This window comes from Lucilia cuprina, chromosome 6 (assembly GCF_022045245.1).
Source record: "Lucilia cuprina isolate Lc7/37 chromosome 6, ASM2204524v1, whole genome shotgun sequence".
Lineage (NCBI taxonomy): Eukaryota > Metazoa > Arthropoda > Insecta > Diptera > Calliphoridae > Lucilia > Lucilia cuprina.
Genome location: NC_060954.1, coordinates 52,699,901 through 52,722,823, shown reverse-complemented (window position 1 = coordinate 52,722,823; position 22,923 = coordinate 52,699,901). Strand labels below are relative to the sequence as shown.

The 22,923-nt window shown below is 30.1% G+C and overlaps 2 protein-coding genes across 5 annotated transcripts; both read right to left on the bottom strand.

Moving 5' to 3' along the window:
* Positions 1–2,301: 2,301 nt before the first annotated feature.
* LOC111683370 (alpha-N-acetylgalactosaminidase) lies at positions 2,302–9,245 on the bottom strand. Of its 4 annotated transcripts, none has more exons than XM_046955273.1 (8): positions 9,119–9,245; positions 8,491–8,768; positions 5,591–5,768; positions 5,259–5,528; positions 5,036–5,197; positions 4,764–4,903; positions 4,397–4,698; positions 2,302–2,451 (listed from the first exon to the last, which is right to left on the bottom strand). In XM_046955273.1, the coding sequence occupies exons 2-8, from the start codon at positions 8,652–8,654 to the stop codon at positions 2,417–2,419; spliced, it is 1,251 nt and encodes a 416-aa protein (XP_046811229.1). In that variant the 5' UTR covers positions 8,655–8,768; positions 9,119–9,245; the 3' UTR covers positions 2,302–2,416. The 4 variants fall into 4 exon arrangements, with proteins under 4 accessions (XP_046811229.1, XP_046811227.1, XP_046811228.1 ...); XM_046955271.1 differs by having other exon boundaries at positions 8,892–9,228; XM_046955272.1 differs by having other exon boundaries at positions 8,898–9,228.
* Positions 9,246–16,874: 7,629 nt separating this feature from the next.
* LOC111683372 lies at positions 16,875–17,979 on the bottom strand. Its single transcript, XM_046955486.1, has 4 exons — positions 17,801–17,979; positions 17,586–17,738; positions 17,368–17,526; positions 16,875–17,295 (listed from the first exon to the last, which is right to left on the bottom strand). Exons 1-4 carry the CDS (start codon positions 17,876–17,878, stop codon positions 17,143–17,145), a joined length of 543 nt encoding a protein of 180 aa, XP_046811442.1. The 5' UTR covers positions 17,879–17,979; the 3' UTR covers positions 16,875–17,142.
* Positions 17,980–22,923: the final 4,944 nt, after the last annotated feature.

Here is a 22,923-nt window from a genome sequence, read left to right as displayed (position 1 = left end):
TTTAAATTTAAAAAATTATTAACTAAATAATATTTTTTCCTCCCCCATCTTTTAAAACTTGTAAACTTTTGTTTATTTAGAATTTTGGTTCCTTTTTTTCCTATTTTTGAAACCATCACTGCTTGAGCTTAATTGTAAATTCTAAAATATATATATATATTTAACAAATATAAAATCAAATTTTATACAATTTTATAATTGAATATCTATGATAAACTATTAAATAAGTCAAATATTTATATAATTATATAATAAACTATATATTTTGTTTTAAAATCTTGTTCTTTTAACTCTATTTCATGAATTTAAATTTAGTGAAAACAACCACAAATAATTTTCATATTTCACATCAAAATTTGAAACATCTAAAAGAAAAATTATGTTAGTGAATAAAAATAATTTAGTTTAAATAATTTTATCCTTTTTTTGTTAATTTTAACAAATCAAATAATAAAATTTAATTTTAATAAGAAAACAATTAATTGTTATTCATTTAAATGCAAAGATAGTCTAGAAAAAGTATTCAGGCCTGTCACAGAATTCCATTCCGTTTGAAAGTGGAATTTTCTTCTTCAAAAAAAGAAAAATGTTAACTTTTTTACAAAATGTCAACACTTCACATTTTCAACGTGAAATTGACAACAGTTTAAATTTTTTAGTTTTTTAAGTTTTTATCGATTTATATACAAGTTATAATTCGATCGGAATAAAGTTCTGTTACAGTCCTGATTATAGCGGTGTTATTTGAGAGTTGTCGAAAATGACCTCCCTCATAGAGCGGGTTCTTGAGTTGGCAATCAAATGTCAACAATCAGATTAGTTAATCTAAAAATAAATTGATTCTGATATTAATCCCCATTGATGTTTTTGAGTACAAGATTAAGGGCGGGTTTCTTAGTTTTCTCAGTTAAACTAGGCTTAACTTGCTGTTAGATTAAACTCGGAACAAATTTAGGCGGTCTTTAACCGATAATTGTGTTTTTCAGTTTTAGATTTAAGCTCAGTTAACTTTGTTAGTATTGCCAACTTTTCACTCAAAAACATAAACAATGAACAGCTGTTTTTTGCAAACAACACTTTTGTAAAATGGAAAATTTTAGAAAAATTTTAAATAAACATTTAAAACAATAATTAATAAAACAAAACAAATCAGAAAATTGCAATTTACCTAAAATATTAAGTTTTTGTTCTTTCGAAATCATTGTTTTATTGTTTTTGTTAAATGTGTTTTCTCACTTATAACTTGAGTTTAATTGGCCAATTACACTTAGTTAAACTAAGATAATAAGTACCTTTACTTATTATTTTGTTAAACCAGGTTTAACCAAAGAATGAAGATCATCTTTATCAGAAAAACTCGCCCTAAGTATTCAGAAACAACTTTCGAGGATTAATTTTAATTTAATTCCTAATCTTTCACCTAAAGATTAACCCTTTATAAAAAATTTAAAACCACTTCGTAATAATATCTACTTTTCTTTCTCTTTAATAAATTATACTATATCTTTCAAATCTAACACATTTGTTTTCAATATTTCTAAATTATATAGTTTTTTTTTCTAAAAAATTTATTATTTATATAAATTGATGTGTCTATGAATCATTTATTTCAAATACAGAACACTTTTCAACAGTACCAAATTTTTAATTAATAAACAATTTGACTAGAAAACACATGTTATCAAAATAAACAGATCGTGCTATGATAAACGTACTGAGTTTTATATAATTAAAAATAAATTACGTATATCTACTAAGTAAATAATTGTAATTTATAAATGACTAGTGGTGCCCGGACCGCTTTGCTGGACCTTGATGAATATGTTGACTTTTCAAGATCTCTGAATCATATATTTGAAATTTGGTCCAATGAGGTGCCATAGTTCCTGTGTTTATCTATTACGAACAAACAGTGGTCTTTTATGTATATAGATAGATAGATAGATAGATAGATAGATAGATAGATAGATAGATAGATAGATAGATAGATAGATAGACAGATAGATAGATAGATAGATAGATAGATAGATAGATAGATAGATAGATAGATAGATAGATAGATAGATAGATAGATAGATAGATAGAAAAACGAAAAAGTTCCAAAAGTTCCCCTTTAAAAGGCTCTCCTATACTCAATCCCTGATTTTGGCATAAACTGAATAATAACAACGGCCCGAGTCAGACACATTATCTGGACAACTTGATATAATGAATAAATTCTGATTTCATATTAAGACTCAGACTTTTTTCAAATTTTGTTTCTATTATTTTTTAATTCTTTAAATAAAACAAAACTTTAGCTTAAATGTAAATGTTTTAAACATTTCTTTATTAATTATAACAATATTTCTTTTTATCGACATACTCGACTACAGTGATCAATCGTTTTTTAAATATTATTTGCCGAAAAGATCAATCAATTTAAAGCAGTGAATTTGTAAAAGGTGACACCTGAAAAAAAGAAACAACAAAACACAAAATTAATTAACAGTTTTAATAAAGTATAACAATAAAATTAAAGTATTTTAAATATATTAAAAATTTCCCAAATCCATTAAGTATTATTTAAGGTTTTTATATTAATAAAATTAAATAACGCTTATTTTTTTACTTGCTATGACTTTTCTATAACTGGCAACTCTGTTTGTTGTAAATGCAACTCTGTGCTTAGTCTTTTGCTTGTTCTTTATTTTTTTGCAAATCCTTTATTTGTTCGTTAGTTTTCTGTGTGTCATGAAGTTTAGTTATAAATTTAGTGATAAATTGTGTTAAAAAGTAAAAAAGTTTATATAAATAGTTGTTATTAAGTAATATATAACAATAATATAAACAAAGTTTAACTAAAAGCTATTGTTTATGTTTTTAAAAGTATCCAAATCGCTTTTAGCCAAACAGTTTGTTGTGTTTCCTTCTAGTGTAAACAGTTGTGATTTTTAACTAAAGTGTTTAATAAAAAAATATAAATTATAGTAGTTGCATATTAGCTTTTTGTTTATGTTTAATAAAATCTAAGATTTTTTGCACAATAAGTAAAGAAAATAACAATATTATGGTTTTTCATTTGCTTGTTGTTATTATTGGCAAATGTTTATAAACATTTTGTGGCTGATTGTGTAAATGTTGCTGGAATATATATTGCTGTAGAGAATTAAGATTTTGTAACGGTTTTATTTAAAACATCCATCAGGTATGAACAATTTATATTTAGAAATGACACTATCGTCTATGAAAAAAATCGAAAAAGTCAACTTTGTAAATAGAAGTCGAAAAAAGTTGAAAAGATTCGAAAAAATTCGAAAAGTCGTAAAAAGTCGAAAAAATTAGAAAAAGTCGGAAAAAGTCGAAAATTGGAGAAACAAGTCAAAAATAGTTGAAAATTTTAAAAAAGTGGAAAAAAGTCAAAAACTTTAAAATAGTCAAACTCGAAAAAAGTAAAAAATAATCAGAAAAAATCGAAAATATTTAAAAAGTCGAAAAAGTCGAAAATAGTCGGAAAAAGTCGAATATAGTCGAAAGTCGGAAAAAATCAAAAATAGTCGGAAAGTCGACTTTTCATAAAATGCAAAAAGTCGAAAAGTCGACTTTTCGTTTCAACTATAGAACCCTATTTTTTAGTTATCATTTGGTTCTTTTTTAGTATCTTTTATATCAGTGAACTTACAAATATAACTTTGAAGTTATTTGTAATTTATCAAAAAAAAAAAAAAATAAATAAAAAAGAAAATTATAAATTCGGATATTCGAACGTTTAAGGAGTCATAGTTGTACCTATTTTTGGTAATTTTTTTCAAGTCTAAAGACTAATATATTAACATGCCTTGCTTGGGTTTACTCCTAGGCCGTTGTCTGTGGCCCAATTATCGAGTAGCAGCAAAGCGTTAGACATGATTTCACTAATCAGTTCTGGAAACATTCCTGATACCAATATCACAACATCGTCCGCGTAAGCAACAACTTTTATCCCTCTATTGTTCAGTTCAATGAGAATCGAGTTAACGACGATGAGCCAAAGTAGTGGAGAGATTACGCCGCACGTGTGGTGTGCCTCGCTTTACCTGCTTGGAATTAACGCAGTTACCAAGACTTGCAGTAACTATTCTGGATATCAAAATAGCATTTACGTTATTGAAGGTACCTTTTATGTCTAAGAAGGCTCTCATAGTATATTGTTTAAATTCGAGGGATCTTTCTATAACTCTGACAACCTATGAACCTATAGACTAGAGTATATTTGGTCAGTCTACTTGTTAATAGGTTAGTATATCAACTAGCTTTGAATTTATCCATTGACTAGTCTATAAACTTATCTGCAGATTATCTAATGGTCCATTGACAAGACCAATAGACTTTTCTATCAACTAGGAACTATTAAATTATGCATAACATTTCTACTTACCATTAGGTATAATACGTGTTTGGAAAATATGTCCTGGCTTATAAGTACCCACATTCTTGTTATTATCATACAGATCCGTAACCGTATAGCCAAGTTTATTATTAAGATTTAAGTCACTTAATTTAAATTTAGTAGGATAGGGAGCACCATCAGCTCGACGACTAACAAAGGCAACGGCATAAGAGTATTGATTGTTGGCAGCGACGGGAGTAATAGGACGAGTCCAAACCTCGATTTTATTTCTCAACAATACACGACGTCCCTGAATGCCCAAGGGGTCTTGATCCACAGCGATGACATATCTGGAATGATAAAGAAACATTACAGTTATTATTATGCAGAATGAAGCTTCTTGTCTGTATTTTACCTATTTTGTAAAATCTCCTTGATTTCTGGCCTCACTGTAGCTAAATCATTAGACATAATTAAGGGAGCTGCCAAAATAGACCAAACCGCCATTTGTAATTTACTTTGATCGTACGATAAACCATAATTGCCTAAAATTAACTAAAAAATAAAGAAATAATACATTAAAACCGCTTTAAAATTTTTTGAAATTAAGAACAAAGTTCCCTATAGAACTTCTCTGATGCTTTGCATCCGATTTTTATCAAATGAGTTGTATTTTCATTCTCTTACCATATCTGGATCATTCCAATGACCAGGTCCTGCATGTGGTTGTATTCTATCTTGATTTTTCGAAAAATAATCCATAATTTGAGCCACCGACTCAAAAGAATCATCAATATCATTCCAATTACGCCATAGATTACAGTGTTCCTTTAAAGCTTCATAATTGGGCTAAATTATAAAACTATAAAGTAAAATTCAAAAAATGTCTATATAACATTTTGTCACCAACCAATTTTCCCTCATACTCCTGATACACAGGCCAGCTGCACGAGTACACCATGGGTCTACCGGTACGATTTAATAGTCTACCAAATTCCGGATAACCTTGATCCATTTCATTGATATCAGCATAACAACCATCTAATTTAACATAATCTACATCCCATTCGGCAAATGTTTGGGCATCCAAGGCCATATGTTTGATAACACCTGGATAGCCGGCACAGGTATTTGTACCATAATCTTGATACAAACCGAATTTTACGCCTTTATTGTGAATCTGGAAAAGAAATCGTTTTTTAAGTTAAACTAGGAAAATGTTTTTTCCTTTTCTTTTCTCACATAATCGGCCAAGTGATTGAGACCACTAGGAAATCTATAACGATCTTCTACTAGTTTATTGGTAACATTATCTCTATCCTTCTCTAACCAACAGTCATCGATAATGACATATTCATAGCCAGCCGCTAAATAACCCTCATCGACTAGCAGATCGGTGGTACGTTTGAAAAGATTTTCACTGAAAATAAAAAAAAAACAAAATATATATTAATATGTAGTTGGAACATCACAAGTAATTTGTCTATAAACCACATCCTTTCTATATTTCTATAGGAATATTTTCTGGGGTGTGAAAACTTTTAATCGCTTTGAGAACTAAACCTAAGCACTATGAACCAATAAATCTGGAATTCGAGTTTATCTGTCGACTAGTTAAACATTCTAGTTCACTCCCTTGCTACCACATCCATTTATTGCTTCTAAAATTAAGTTAAGATATCTCAAGGAAGGAACTTAATATAATAAAGATCGTTTTTTCTAATCGGAATACTGATCGTAGATCTTATATAATAAGTCATTATATAATTTAAAGACTTTCAATATGTATCCTTCTTTCTGTGTATTCAATGATATTAAATCTAAAGGCAACAAACTATTTGATCTGCGATGACCAACTGTGAAGGTCCAATCACTTACCCCCACTCTTCCAACGAAGTTGGACAACTTTAAATCGTTTTGACTACTTCTAAGCTACGATGTGTTCTTATTATTAGTACCGAGAGCCTCAACTGCTTGGAAAATCCGAAATTCAACAAGGAAGATTATGGACCACCCTAAATAAATATCGAAAAACTAAAATGAATCGGTGAAATCGGATCCAGTGACTCTGATATAGCACCTCTGGTCTGTGAGAACCTTAAACTATTATGATCACAACACAAATATCCTCTAAGAAGTCCAGAGAATGACTTTCTTGCCAAGGTTTCTTTAAAATTAGATCCATATATTTTGCAAGCCATGTTTCCGATATCAAATACAACTTTCAGTGGGCGCACAACAGGTCCGTTAGTAGCTTAAGTGTATTTTATAGCATCTTATCTGGGATTTATCCTCCTATCTACCTAAACTAAATCTTTAATTTTGATTCCTTTGGAACATTGTTTTGGGTGACGGGGCACTATAATGGGCATGGTGTTGCGGACGAACTAGCTAGATTAGGATAAAGTCTTGATATAGACTACGGAGCAAGGATGTTAAAACTACCAATTTCGCACTAGTGCAGGCTGATATTCGAAAGAATCCGTGACTTCCTAAACCAGTCCTGCATTACAGTATATTGTATCATAAAGCAGTCCTGGATTACAGTAGACTGGATTGCAATGTATTAAAGGCTCCTTGGCCAAAACTTGATATAGTAGCTTCCAAAATACTTATAGGACTGAATAGACGTAGTCTTAAGAATTCTAATAGGGATGCTAATAGGGCACTGCAATATAACGCACCATATTGTAGTATATGCGAGGATGAGGAGGAAGTGGAGTCGTTCGAGCATATAATTTGCATTTGTACTAGGATACAGAGTTTCAGGTTGAAATGGCTGGGGAATAGGTTCCATAACGAAATGGGTGGATAATGCGGGTCTTGACCCTCGCAGTTTACTAGATTTTGTCATAGGCATTATTCACTTCTTCGAATGGACTTTATAGGAGGACAAAGACATGTCTTTTATCTCTTTATTAATTCGGCGGTACTGACTTGTTAATTATATCTATCCTTTTACCTTCTTTCTTCTGGTTATACCCTACACTACTTTAGTGGGGAGGGTATATTGGGTTTGTGCTGATGTTTGTAACGCACAAGAATAGTGGTCCTATACCCACCTTAAAGTATACCAATCGGATCATTCAGAATCATTTTCTGAGCCGATTTAGCTATGTCCGTCCGTCCATGTTAACCTTGTAATCAAACTACAGGTCGCAATTTTGAAGGTAATGTAATGAAGTTTGGTATATGAACTATTGAAAATGGTTAATATCGGTCCATTATTTCACCTAGCCCCCATACAACTGATTAATGAACGAATAGGACTTCTAAACCTTGTAATCAAACTACATGTCGCAATTTTGGAAATAATTCCATGAAATTTGTCACACGATCTTCTATGGTTCCGTAGACGAAGACTATTGAAAATGCTTTACATCAGTCCATTATTTCACCTAGGGCTTGTAAACCTTGTAATCAAACTACCGGTCGCAATTTTGTAGATAATTCAATGAAATTTGTCGCATGATCTTCTATGTTACCGTAGACAAAGCCTATTGAAAATGGTTAATATCGGTCCATTTTTTGCACCTATTTCACTTAGCCCCCATACAACTGAACCCTGAACGAATAGGGCTTTTAAATTCATAATTATGTTTAATACTTATACTCATATCTCGACATAAGGCTGCAAAACTAAGTTCTATATAAAGGCCTTATATGGCTCAAGCCCTTATGAAAAGCCCCCTATCAAAATTTCACTTATATATCCACAATTTTATTCAACAATAAACGACCAAAAATGAATCCCTTACAAATACTGATTGGAAAATTTTTAGGAATTACATTTATAAACCTGAGTTTCTTAACATTGGACGTTAATGCATATATACAAATTCCACTTTCGAATATCATAATATCAAAATCGATTCATAATTCACCATGAGTCCCTTTTTTTACACGACACTGTAGTTTTAATTTCCATTACTTTTATCATTCACATTTATTGAATCTACTTTTCAATCAGTAAAAGAATTTGACCTTGACTTTGCACTCTAGAGATTATTCAACTTTTATCTCGGCTATAATACAACCACAACAACAACATCACTTCACTTTACTATATGTTTATAGAATAAGAATTATGAATGAAGGAATTACAAGTGATAAAGGTTAATAATCTTTTTTTCTATATTTACCTTATACATTCATCTGGAAATCTTTTACAATCTGTTATACAACGAAAGCGTTCCCAATGCATCCAGCCCATGGGTGGTGTACGAGCTAAACCATTTTCCAAAGCCCAAGCGGTATTATTTACGATTAAGAATGTTAAAAGTAATTTATAAAATAATTTCAACATTTTTCAAACACTTGATTTGATTTGTTATAGAAAATATCTGTTGTGCGTTCGTTGCGGACTCGTTTGCTCGTAGTTGTATACGAGCGATTAATGAATGAAAATTGTGAAAAACACCTGGAATTTATATGAAATTTTCTTTAGTTTTTTTTTTTTTTTTTGGTTTTGTTTTCAAATATAAAGGTTTTCTGTTGAAAATGTTTTATTTTAAATTGATAAGGAATATAAAGGTGGATATACTGTTACTGTTAACACTATTAAATGTTGATTAAACTGTCATACACAGTAGGGCGTATAACAGTTAGTGATTATTTTGTAAAAAAAAGTAATAAATTTAAAAAATTGTTTTTTTTTTTTGTTTCACTTAGAAAAAATTTAAATTTCTTTATTTTTTTTCTTTGGCCCAGGAACCTCTACAAGCTCTACTAGTTCCTTATCACTTTTAAATTTGTTTTGGTTAATTTTACTTTTAAATTTTATGATTTTTTTTATTCAATTCTTTTACACTAAAAACACCATAGAAGTAATTTATTATTATTATTGTTCCCGTTTCTATAAAATTATCGTTCAGTACTTCTGGACGCTAGACTCAAGACTAATTTCAAGCTGAGCACTGTGTCTTATTTTTTTTTTTTCTTCACCCCATCGAGTCTTTGACTTTGTTTATTGAAACGTATTTACTATATATGTATATATTCTCCTCATTGAAATACTCTGGCAAAATTATTATTTGTTGATAAGTATTAAAAATAAAAAGAAAAAAATAGCATTATGTTTGAGCAAAATTTTGTTGTAAGAAGTTCTAAATTTATAAATTTTATGTTTTTATTTCTACTTTATTGTATTCTTAGGACCAATTTTTAGTTGAAGGATTAGGGATTAAATTGAAATTAAGCCTCTAATGTAGTTTTTCAGTACACAATTAGTTAAATTTGTTTGCTAGTTTAAGCGCTTCATGGGGATAGTTTAAACTTGAGCAAGAAATGCAAAAGTGCAAACAGCTGATGCCAAAAAACAAGTATTGTAACATCTGTTACAATAAATAAAATGTGATTAAAGTTTTTATAATAAAACCTTTAAGTTGAATTGTACCTTGCCTTCTCCCCGGGGGCATGTTACCTTGGCGAAACCTCCGCCTTGGTGTTATTGCAATCCCGGGGTATAAAGAGGGCCCAATACCTCCAATCTGACCGGGATTGAAAAATTGGTGTTCTCAGTCTACTGCTTGGCTTAGTCCTTGCATAGATTGCCAGAGGTCAGACCAGAGCACCGCATAATCTAGTAGTACGGGTGGCCAGTTGCCCGCAGGACTATGTCCTGGCTGGTCAGTTGGTTGAGGTTCCTTCGGGATCCACGCAGTGGCTGTTGGTTAAACCCAAATTCGCGGGAAGAGTATAAGTGGCGGTTAAAAGATTGATGCATGATAATAGTCAATATTTCGGGATAAGTTCGGTGCTGTTGCCGAAAATCAACAGATACCCCACAGAGGAGTGACTGTGGGACTAAGCGTTGGAAATGGGTTGGTGTCAATTGTATATGATATAGAATGAATGTAGAGGTATACGGGCCTTACCCCACCCGTATACCTAAATGAGTGTGTCGTATGTTTTTTCTTATGAATGTGTCGAATAAATGAGATGTGTGCTGGGTTGAATGATGATGGATGAAAGATATCATATACAAGAGATACCGATTAATTTTCCTTCCTTGTCCAGATGTGTTCAGAGTATACTCTGTTCATATCAGACTTACCACAGCGTGTCACTGTGAGTAAGAACGATGTCTACGGCTTATTGATGGGTCGTGCTTCGGTCCACCGGTTACGTCTCTAGGTGCTGTTGCCGAATCAACAGAGCCATAGTAGTGTGGTTGTCTTACAACGTGACTACTTTGGCAAGAGATTAGATAGCTCGAGTACTCCAGCAAAGTACTTCATTGAAGACAAAGGGGCGATGGTAGACCGTTCTCAAGTCTACCCTGTGGATGAAAAAGACCACCGTGAGATAAGGCCGACACGGCAGGTGCTCACGTTAAAACTCTCGACAGGGTGTACCTTGCCTCAGATATGTAGTTAGTTAGTTAGTTAGCTCGTTAGTTTGAAAGGAGGATGTACATATATACATCAAATCGGACGAAATACACCTAGGCCTCTATCGGGCCTGTTGTGCGCTCCTTAATCAGTGCCTCAGGTGGGAATCGAACCCACCACCTCCGGTCTACCAGACTAGAACTCTAACCACTAACCTACCGGAGGCCTCAGATATACTTAAGCCATTTATAGTTAAATAAAATTGTGGACATTTAAGTCAAATTTAGAAGGGGGCTTTTTATAGGGGCTAGGGTCAAATGAGGCTCTATAATTATAGAGTTCATGAGAGGTCATCAAGGCTAATAAAGTACTCAGTTTTGCAGTTTTTTTTTTGGCGACATACGAGTATATTAAACATAATTATGAACTTAAAAGCCCTATTTGGGGGCTAGGTGAAATAATGAACCGATGACAACAATTTTCAATAGGCTTTGTCTACTATACCATAGAGGATCATGTGTCAAATTTCATTGAATTATTCCCAAATTTGCGAACTGTAGTTTGATTACAATGTTTACAAGCCCTATTCGGGGGATTTAGTCGTAATGGACCGATGTTAACCATTTTCAATAGGCTTCGACTACGATACCATAGAAGATCATGTGCTAAATTTCATTGAATTTTCTCCAAAATTGCAAACTGTAGTTTGATTACAAAGTTTTAAAGCAATATTCGGGGATTTAGTTGTATGGGGGCTAGGTGAAATAACGCTCCGATGTTAACCATATTCAATAGGTACCATAAAAGATCATTTGTCAATTTTCATTGAATTATCTCCAAAATTGCGAACTGTAGTTTGATTACAAGGTTTACAAGCTCTATTCGGGGGTTCAGTTGTATGGGGGCTAGGTGAAATAATGGAGCGATCTTAACTATTTTCAATAGGCTTCCTCCCTGGGACAATAGAACATCCAAATTTCATTAAATTATTTTCAAAATTGCGACCTGTAGTTTGATTTCAAGGTCGGGCAGACGGACATATCTAAATCGACTCAGAAAATGATTCTGAACCGATTGGTATACTTTAAGGTGGGTATGGAACCAATATTATTGTGCGTTACAAACATCAGCACAAACCCAATATATCCTCCCCACTAAAGTGGTGTAGGGTATAATTAATATAATTTTTACTAAAATAAACATTAAGGGCCAATATTTAGATAAACGATTAGGGATCAAAAAAATTAAGCCTTCAAAATTGTTTTTGAATACTCAATAAGTTAATTTTGTTTTCTAGTTTAAGCGTCCCATGAAGTTGGTTTAAACTTAAGCGAGAAATGCAAAAGTGTAAACAGCTGATGAAATTAATACAATTTTTACTCAAATTAAACATTAAAATGTTTAATTTATTGTTTAATTTAAAAAATTACAGACTTTACAATATATATATATATTTTTGTTTTAAATTTAAATTTTCATTAATTTTCATATTACATTTACAATTGTCTTCTTCTTTTTTATAAAACATGCATTGTTTCGATAACAAACAGTGACTTTTTCTGTGGTTTTGTATGGCAACACTGCAAAGTTTAATCTTGTACTCAAAAACCTCAAAAGGGTATTAATATCAGAAACAATTTATTTTTTTTAAGATTAACTAATCTGTTTATTAATTGGCATTTAATTAATAACTCAAAAACTCGCTCTTAATATGTACTTGCATTGTAATATAAATTATTGAGTTTTTTTTCTCTCTCTCGTTTTAAGTGTTAAATTTTTTTTCGATTATAATCTTCAGCTTAGTAGAGAGGGATCGAGTGAAGATGCGGTGAATAAATAATGTGCAATTGTTTTAATAATTAAAACTAAATTTATTAGATGTGCAGAAATAAATAAGTACTATTTATATAAAAATAAATATAAAACCTTTGAAGTAAATGATCAAATGCAAATGGAGGAATTTTAGTCGATATGAATTAAAATTAGTACTTTTTTAGAGATTAAAAGTACTAAAGTTCCATTTTTTTGAAATCTATTTACTAGTTTATTGTATAACCTATAGGCTTGTCTATAAACCGAGGTCATTGTCTAATCTATGAACTAGTATAGGACTAGACTATTGATAAATCAATTAATCAGTTTATTGAATATTTTATGCACTAGTCCAAAGACTAGCCTATGAACAATTCTATATACTACTCTATTGCCCAGGTTATTGTCTAATCTCTGGACTATTCTAGGGTTAAACTATAAATGTTAACCACTAGTCCAAAGACTATTGCCTAAACTATTGCTCAACTATTGATATTAACCAGTTGAAGAATAACTATATACACTATTCCAAAGACTAGTCGATGAACTAGACTTGTCTTTTGCCTAGGCCATTGTCTAATCTATCGACTAGTCCAGAGCTACACATTGATAATTCACTAAGCACTAGTCTAAGAACTAGTCTATATAAATTCCGATGAACTGGTCTTTTGTCAAGTTTATTGATTACTCTATGGACTAATTTACTGACTTTTCCGTTGTTTGATATATGAGCAAAATTTTTGACTAGTCTATTGACTATATTATGTACTAGTCTATTGCTAAGTCGCTGAACTAGTTTATTAACTAGAGTTTGACTAGTGTATGATCTATTGTTAGGTCTATGGTCTAGACTATTGACTAGTCTTTTTAAAAGTCTATGGACTTGTTTATGGAATATGATAAGCCAAGAGTTTATTGACTTATATGCACTAGTCTGTTGTCTAATCAATGGACTGGTCTATGAGCTTTCCTATGGACAGGTCTTTTGACAAGTTTATTGATAACTCTATGAACTAATTTACTGACTAGTCGGTTGTCTGATATATAAACAAGACTAGTCTATTGACTATATTATGTACAAGTCTATTGCTAAATCGCTGAACTAGTCTATAACCTAGACTATTGACTAGACTTTGTAAAAGCCTATAAACTAGTTTTTGGACTATGATAAGTCAATAAACTCTTCTAGTCTATTTGCTTGTATATTGTCTCTACAATTGGCTTATATATGGGCTAGCCTATTGACTATACTCTGTACTAGTAATTGGACTATTGTCTGATCTATGTGCTAGTTGATTGACTAGAATATTGATAAGTCCATGAACTAGTTTTTGTCTGATTTATGTACTAGTCTATTACCGAAATTAGTCTATGATCTAATCAGTTGACTATTCCATCCACTTTGGACTCGTATGTTATCTAGTAAATGAACTGAGCTGTTGTCTGATCTATGGGTTACATTATTGATAAGACTATTAGTAACTCGATGAGCTAGTCTATAGGCTTGTCTATTTTCTGTACAATGGGCTACATTGGACTATTATCTGGTCTATGAGCTAGTTAATTGCTAGAGTAATAAAAAGTCTACGAACTTGTTTTTATATGATATGGACTAGTCTGTACAATAGGTTTATCTAGGGTTTATGTTGGACTATTGTCTAGTATTTTGTCTGGCCTATGGGCTAGTTTATTACTAGAATATTCACACATCCATGAACTAGCCTATTGAATAATACTATGAATTGGTCTATATTTGGTCTAGTACATAAAAAAAACTGATCTATTATCTAGTCGATGGGCTTGTTTATTGATAAGACGATAAACTAGTATAATGTCTAGACTGTAGTCTTGTCTACGGAATACATTCTGTTCTAAACTATTAAATAGACTATGGACTTGTCAATTGACTATTCTTTAAACTACTTATTAGACTAGTCTAGTATCTCGTCTATGAGCTAGTTTATTAATAAGTTTCCGAAATAGTTTATTGTTTGACATATGGACTGTTCTATTGACTAGCCGACTGAACATGCTAAGAACTTGTTTATGTCTTAGTATTTGATCTAATATATAGGTTTTGAAATAAAGTATAGTCTAGTAACCGATTCTTTGAGAATAGTTTTAACACTTTAAATGAATAATGAAATGAAATGATGTTATTAACACCCGTTAGTACAAACATTACCAATTATGATAATTTCGCCACCGTGAACTGTGAACCCATATGGATAGTATTCTGTTCATATTAAATAAAATTTGTAATTAAACATTGTTAACATTTGATGTTGGTATTTTTATCTTGTTATATTATTATTCCTCCTCTAGAATTTAATTGCATAACCAACCATATATATATATGTATATAATCCTCGGAATTACCCATCATCAGTGCAATTATTATTCGTTACATTTATGTGCACGAGCATGTGTTGAAAAGGCGGCAACATAAAAAACCCAACTGCCTGGAAATTTGCAATAAATAAAATTGTTACTAAAAATATTTGCAATATGTCAAACATATTACATACATCTGTATGTATGACATTATAGAACAGATATCAATAATCATAATTATTATTTATTTACTCAAAAGAAAACATAACCGTTGACAACTTGGGTAAAATTAAAAACAAATAAATTAAAAACTAAAACTAAATTGGGTCATTAGTTTATGACAGTTTTTTCTTTCATATATGTACATACATATGTACATGTATATCGTAAAAATAATTTTGCATAATAGGCATTACTATCTTTCTTTCTTTTTTTTTGCGATCATGAGAATTATTTCTTTAAAAAAGAAAAAATAAATATGATCGATAACATCAAATGAAATTTTTAATTATTTCAGAGCGTGTGTATAGCGCGTTGTTATATCTTTAAAGAATCTTCAAATTCCAAAGTACATATAGAATATGGAACTTTGTCTAATAACCGAAAGAGCATAACGGTTTTTGAGTATCTAGTCTATAGTCTAGTCTATAGTCTAGTCTATAGTCTAGTCTATAGTCTAGTCTATAGTCTAGTCTATAGTCTAGTCTATAGTCTAGTCTATAGTCTAGTCTATAGTCTAGTCTATAGTCTAGTCTATAGTCTAGTCTATAGTCTAGTCTATAGTCTAGTCTACAGTCTAGTCTATAGTCTAGTCTATAGTCTAGTCTATAGTCTAGTCTATAGTCTAGTCTATAGTCTAGTCTATAGTCTAGTCTATAGTCTAGTCTATAGTCTAGTCTATAGTCTAGTCTATAGTCTAGTCTATAGTCTAGTCTATAGTCTAGTCTATAGTCTAGTCTATAGTCTAGTCTATAGTCTAGTCTATAGTCTAGTCTATAGTCTAGTCTATAGTCTAGTCTATAGTCTAGTCTATAGTCTAGTCTATAGTCTAGTCTATAGTCTAGTCTATAGTCTAGTCTATAGTCTAGTCTATAGTCTAGTCTATAGTCTAGTCTATAGTCTAGTCTATAGTCTAGTCTATAGTCTAGTCTATAGTCTAGTCTATAGTCTAGTCTATAGTCTAGTCTATAGTCTAGTCTATAGTCTAGTCTATTGTATAGTTCATAGTCTATTCTATACTCGAGTCTACACTTAATCTATAGTCTAGTCTAGGAACTAAACTAGAACTGAACTAGAACTGAACTAGAACTGAACTAGAACTGAACTAGAACTGAACTAGAACTGAACTAGAACTGAACTAGAACTGAACTAGAACTGAACTAGAACTGAACTAGAACTGAACTAGAACTGAACTAGAACTGAACTAGAACTGAACTAGAACTGAACTAGAACTGAACTAGAACTGAACTAGAACTGAACTAGAACTGAACTAGAACTGAGCTTGAACTGAACTATAACTGAACTAGAACTGAACTAGAACTGAACTAGAACTGAACTAGAACTGAACTAGAACTGAACTAGAACTGAACTAGAACTGAACTAGAACTGAACAAGAACTGAACTAGAACTGAACTAGAACTAGAACTGAACTAGAACTGAACTAGAACTGAACTAGAACTGAACTAGAACTGAACTAGAACTGAACTAGAACTGAACTAGAACTGAACTAGAACTGAACTAGAACTGAACTAGAACTGAACTAGAACTGAACTAGAACTATAACTGAACTAGAACTGAACTAGAACTGAACTATGAACTAAACTAGAACTGAACATGAACTGATTAAGAATGAACTATACATAGAACTGAACTAGATCTAGATCTGAACTAGAACTGAACTAGTCCGGTTTATCCGTTTGTCTATAAACTCACACACTTTTTAAAACTTTGTATTCCAAAATTTTGAAAATGGACGTAACCTTGGGATATATTGGGACACATTTCAAAGAACGAGTTTTGTGACTAAGACCAGTGTTATAGTTAATGTGTTTTTTTATTAATGTCATCACTCAACCATGGCCGTAATGGATTTAATTAATTTCATATCGAATAGTAAAAATTGTTTTATAAATTTGTTGATTGGCCAACGCATTAGTCTAAAAATAAAACAGAGATCAGAAGTTATTTAATACATTAAAAGTATTCATTCGCCAACAACACACAGCTTAATTCCTTGATTTATTAAAAAATATTTTATCGATAGCAAAGTATCGAAAAATATTTAAAAAAAACGCATTTCTTCCGTTGAAATCGTTGTTAAAATATCGTTACATAAAATTCAATATTAAATTTTGTTGAATTTTTAACACCGAAATTGACAATAAGGGCATAATCACCATTTATCAGGGGCAAAGAACGTAATTGCTCTTCCATAAATTGATTTTCCAATCTTTTGATTTCAAAATCTTCCTAAAAATTTAAAGAATGAAAATGAAATATATTTTATAATATTTAAATTTAAGTTTGCAATTATTTACTAACCGTAAGTGGACAGCTATGATTAAGATTTGATACTCCTTTAAACCAACCCCATACCATTTTTACAACCGGATTTAAACGTTTTAGAAAATCACATTTCGCGATGAAGTCATAAAGAAATGGTTTATAGCCATTGGCCTTTTTCATAAATCTAAAACGTACCTGTAAATTAACAAATTACTTATTAAACATTTATTAAGTTTTCTTTTAAAAGTACTTACATTTATATCCTCAATTGGTAATTGAAAAAATTTTATATAGATTGTTAAATATTGTAGAGATCTAGATTCGGCTTTAATGCGACATATTTGAAATTTACTAAATGATTTATCAGTTACATTACATTTCAATTGGGTAAGTTTTAAGCGTAGGGTCTTAATGTAAAAATTATCAGATTATTTAAAATACGTTCGTTTAATTTTATTTATTAACTTACGTTTGTTGGGTGAACATTTAAAATTGTTAAAAATATTATTATTATTAATAAATATTTATTAATGATATTTAGAAACATAATAAGGCAACTATATGGAATGTTTTTCTATATACAAAATTTTATTTTATTGATTTATTACGTTTAATGAAATGTTTTTGATTGTATTACGTTTAATGAAATGTTTTGACAAACTGAAATAAAAAAATAACTTTAAGCTAATGGTTATTCGATATGAAATCAATTAAAACAATTAGAGAGCTATGGTCGAGTGGTAACTATAATAAATTATTAATTGGAATGATGTTTGTTCGTAATCGGTATTGAAGTAAAAATCTCATACATATAATGATGCCAGCAGTTACTCTGTGGAGAGTACAAAAGCTTTCATAGATATTCATGCCATATACCAAAAAATTTTTTATATATTTTAAAATATTTGAAAAAATCTGAAACTAAGAATATGTTTTAAGCTTTAATATTGTAAAAATTCAAAAAGTACTTTTTTAAAAACGAAAAAACACAAAAAGTCCTGTTTTTTACTCCGCGCTCTACATTCTTAATAGGGTTCTATAGTTGAAACGAAAAGTCGACTTTTTTCATTTAGTTAACAGTCGAATTTTCGACTTTTCGACTTTTTGCATTTTATGAGAAGTAGAATTTTCGACTTTTTTCATTTAATTAAAAATCGACTTTTAGACTTTTCGACTATAAGTATTTTATAAATAGTCGACTTTTTTTGACTTTTTCCGAATTTTTTCGACTTTTTCCGAATTTTTCGCGATTTTACTTTTTTTTACTTTCGAATTTTTTTCGACTATTTTTTTACTTTTTTCGAGTTTTTTCGACTATTTTAAAGTTTTTGATTTTTTCCACTTTTTTTAAGATTTTCGACTATTTTTGTCTTGTTTCTACAATTTTCGAGTTTTCGACTTTTTCCGACTCTTCGACTTTTTTCGACTATTTACGACATTTTGACTTTTTTCGACTTTTTTCTTTTCGACTATTTTTTGACTATTTTAGAGTTTTAGATTTTTTCCACTTTTTTTTAAATTTTCTACTATTTTTGACTTGTTTCTACAATTTTCGAGTTTTCGACTTTTTCCGACTTTTTCGACTTTTTCGATTTTTCGACTTTTTCGACTATTTACGACTTATCGACTTTCAGACTTTTCGACTTTTATTAACAAAGTCGACTTTTAGACTTTTTTCACAGACCATAGTCGAGTTATCGACTTTTTTGGAACAAAATAGTCGATTTCGACTTTTTTCTACAAAAAGTCTTTTGTTCGATTATTCGAAAGTCGATTTATAGAACCCTAATACTTAATTTCCTTTATTGTTAAAAACTACCAGCTAAGGTATGAAAAAGTACCAGAGGTGCAACATTTAGATATTTTCTCAAATCTATATCTATATATCTATCTATCTATCTATCTATCTATCTATCTATCTATCTATCTATCTATCTATCTATCTATCTATCTATCTATCTATCTATCTATCTATCTATCTATCTATCTATCTATCTATCTATCTATCTATCTATCTATCTATCTATCTATCTATCTATCTGTCTATCTATCCATCAATCTATCTGTCTATCTTCAGATAATTGATATTCATTTTTATGTTTGTTCACCAAATAGTACAAAAACAAGACCATACGACCCAACACTGGCAAACAGCTGTCATAATATTGAGGTCTTGTGGCAACGCCATTTATCACGTGAATATCTCTTTTTTTCTCAATTCCTCTTTCGCTTGTCATTTCATATTAGAAAAAATAATTTTTGTATGTTGAGTTTTCTGGTCTTGGGGAACATCGTCGTCGATTGATTTTTAAGGCAAAAAAATAATTTAAACGGAATTTTTTTGCTTTTTACCGCACAAAACTCGGTTAGAATAAACGGCATTGAGTAATCAATATTAAAAAACAATAAATTTAACTGCAGTTTGCAAATAAATTTAAAAGAAATGTAAGTGCAGTGTTAGTAATAATAAGAAAACACGAAAATGAATCAAAAAATTTCTACTTGTACACACAAGAAAGTGGAGGAAAAAATTAAGTGCACATAGTGGTGACGACGTAGCCAGCGATAGCTGTGAAATGAAAAAATATTAACAAAAAATTTTAATTGAAAAAATAAAATAGCTTCAAAAGAAAGTTTACTTAATGAAAAATAAAGAAAACTATTATCGTTTTTAAAGTAGCAAGACACACTGCAACAGTAATTGCCAATAAGAAAATTTCGTGGAAAAACACCTGTTAAATGTGTGTAAAGTGTTAAGAATTTTATGAACTGAAATTGTTTGTTTGCCCTGAATTTACGTTTTATTAAAAAAGTATTTTTTCTTAATTTTGCTAAAGTACCTAAAATGCTTTGTTAAGCGGTGGTTCTTTGTTTGGAAACCTTACAAACATGCGCATCCTTTAAGAAAATCTGTTAAGATTTGTAGCTTTTGCAAACATTTTCCTTCAATTTTTTTTCTTGTCTACATTTTGTGAATTTTTGTCTCAAAACCCGTGAGTGAAAAAATATCGATCTAAACTGTCATGTGACTTGTCATCAAACAGCTGACCCTAGCAAAAGAAATTCACCACTTTAAAAAGAGGTGGAGAAAAAAAACAAAAACATAAGAAGAAGCATAAATACCACAATAACAAAATGCAGAGTTGTTAACGACACAGGGTTGTTATTTTGTGTGGTGTTTAGAGTGTTGGGAAACTTGCGGTTAATTGTCGAAATATTTGAAAGTTAAAATGAAATGCAATTAAAGAACTAATTTCATTTGTTATTTTTCCTTAATAAGCTTGTTGATTTGTGTCTTAAGGGAATATTTCTATCTTTTTTTCATTAAACACTCGTGTTTATTTGTCGGTCTACACACCTCTTTATGTCGTTTTGTTTTTTTTTTGTAGCTTTATTCCACTCCTTTTTTCCAAATCAGTTTTATATATATTTAGTTGTTTTCTTTCCTTAAATATAGGTCATATTTCCGTGCTTTCTTACATGCATAAATCATTTTGGAAATATACAGTATTGTCTAAAACCTATACAACTTTTCCGAACAACAATTTTCTTATTTTTAAAGTGTTAAATATGTTAAGCATTTAATACTTTTTTAAGAGTTTTTGTAAGTGTTCGTACAATACTGTGTTGTAGTATGTTATCATACTTGTGTTTACTTATTATAAGGTCATTCATTTTCTTGTGTTTATTAGCGGTAATTAACTTTATTAAAAAGTTGCGTGACCTGTGGAAACGCTCAGGGGTGGTGGAAAATGTTTATTTTTAAAGTTGTAAGGAATTTTTCCTTGAGGTAGTCTTAAATTTATATTAATTTTCGACGCAATTTCCACAGATAGATAGATAGATAGATAGATAGATAGATAGATAGATAGATAGATAGATAGATAGATAGATAGATAGATAGATAGATAGATAGATAGATAGATAGATAGATAGATAGATAGATAGATAGATAGATAGATAGATAGATAGATAGATAGATAGATAGATAGCTAGATAGATAGATAGATAGATAGATAGATAGATAGATAGATAGATAGATAGATAGATACAAATGCTTGCTCTTTGATATTTCTCATTTTCTACGTAGAAAATTTCCAAAAATTCGATTTTTCCAGATTTTCATTCCTCAATCCGTTCATGCTTTAACATTACTGTTATATTTCCAATAAAAACCTTTCTTCAGCTTTAACTTATTCTTAAGAGATTAATATTTTGCTTCTAATGTTTGTAAAAACTTATTTGTAAACTTTATAAGGACAATTGTCCTATTAAAACAAATATTTTGGTAAAAATACCATTCTTATTGGGACTCTACCAATAGTTCGTGAGACTCTACCAATAGTCCGCCATTTTAAAAACTTTTATAAATTATATAAACAATTTTAAGAAAGTTTTTAAATATTTTATATTTGGCCTATTTTATTCAATTTGATAACACTTATTTAAGGTTTTTAGAATAATATTTCGTTTGTCCTTTTTCTCTGTAAGAAAATATTCTTATTAACTGAAAAATAATACAAATCAAATCTTTCTTAAAGTTAAACATCTTTGACCTTAAAGCGCCATTTAACAAAGTAACTATAATAATACACATTAAAAAAACTAAATATTTGTTGGCTTCATTCTTGTTGAGTCATACATGAAATATGTTAGTTTTATAAAAAAAAACATATAAAAACTACTTTTTACATTCTTCATCCTTTTTAAAAGAAGAAATATATGCGGTTCTTATTATTGACTTGGTTTCCAATTTTGATATCAATATATGTAACTATTTCTATACTATATTGCAATGTTGATACATAAAGTTACAGTAAAAAGGATGTCTTCAAAAACAACATGAAACAAATTCAAAACAACTAGAAAATATATTCAAAAAAAAAATATATATATGTATGTATATGAAAAATGAAAGGGCAATAAACTACTATATAAAAGAAAGAAAACAAGTGTTTGTATAGATTTGAAATGGCGACAACTATCTGTGATAGTGTAATAGAAAAAACTACACTGCGAAAATGTTGCAAATTTTTTAGAAATACAATAAAGAATTGAAATGCTAAAAACAAAATATCATAACAATTCTGTTCCAAATAGTATTCAAACTCAAGATAATATTGGAAATAATAAAATTATTCAAAAAATTCCACTTACAAATTAACACAATCATTAAAGTTTTTAATAGCGTTTATTACTAACGTACTGTGTTAGAGCTAACAGTTTGTTTTAGAGTTAATAAGATAAAAAGAATTGTATTAGTTTTGTTTCAAACTTTATTTCGTGGACAATCTTTATATTTGAAAAAGATAAATAACAAAAACTTACCACTCATGGTGAAGGGCATTAATACAAAATGGTGACAACACATACTAAATCGTATAAATGTCTTAACAAATATGAGAACTATTATTCATACATCCCCAACTCACCATTTTCATTACGATAAATAGTTTTCACACATGCATGTGCACACTTGTTCGAACCCTGTAGTTCTAAGATTAGATAGATAGATAGATAGATAGATAGATAGATAGATAGATAGATAGATAGATAGATAGATAGATAGATAGATAGATAGATAGATAGATA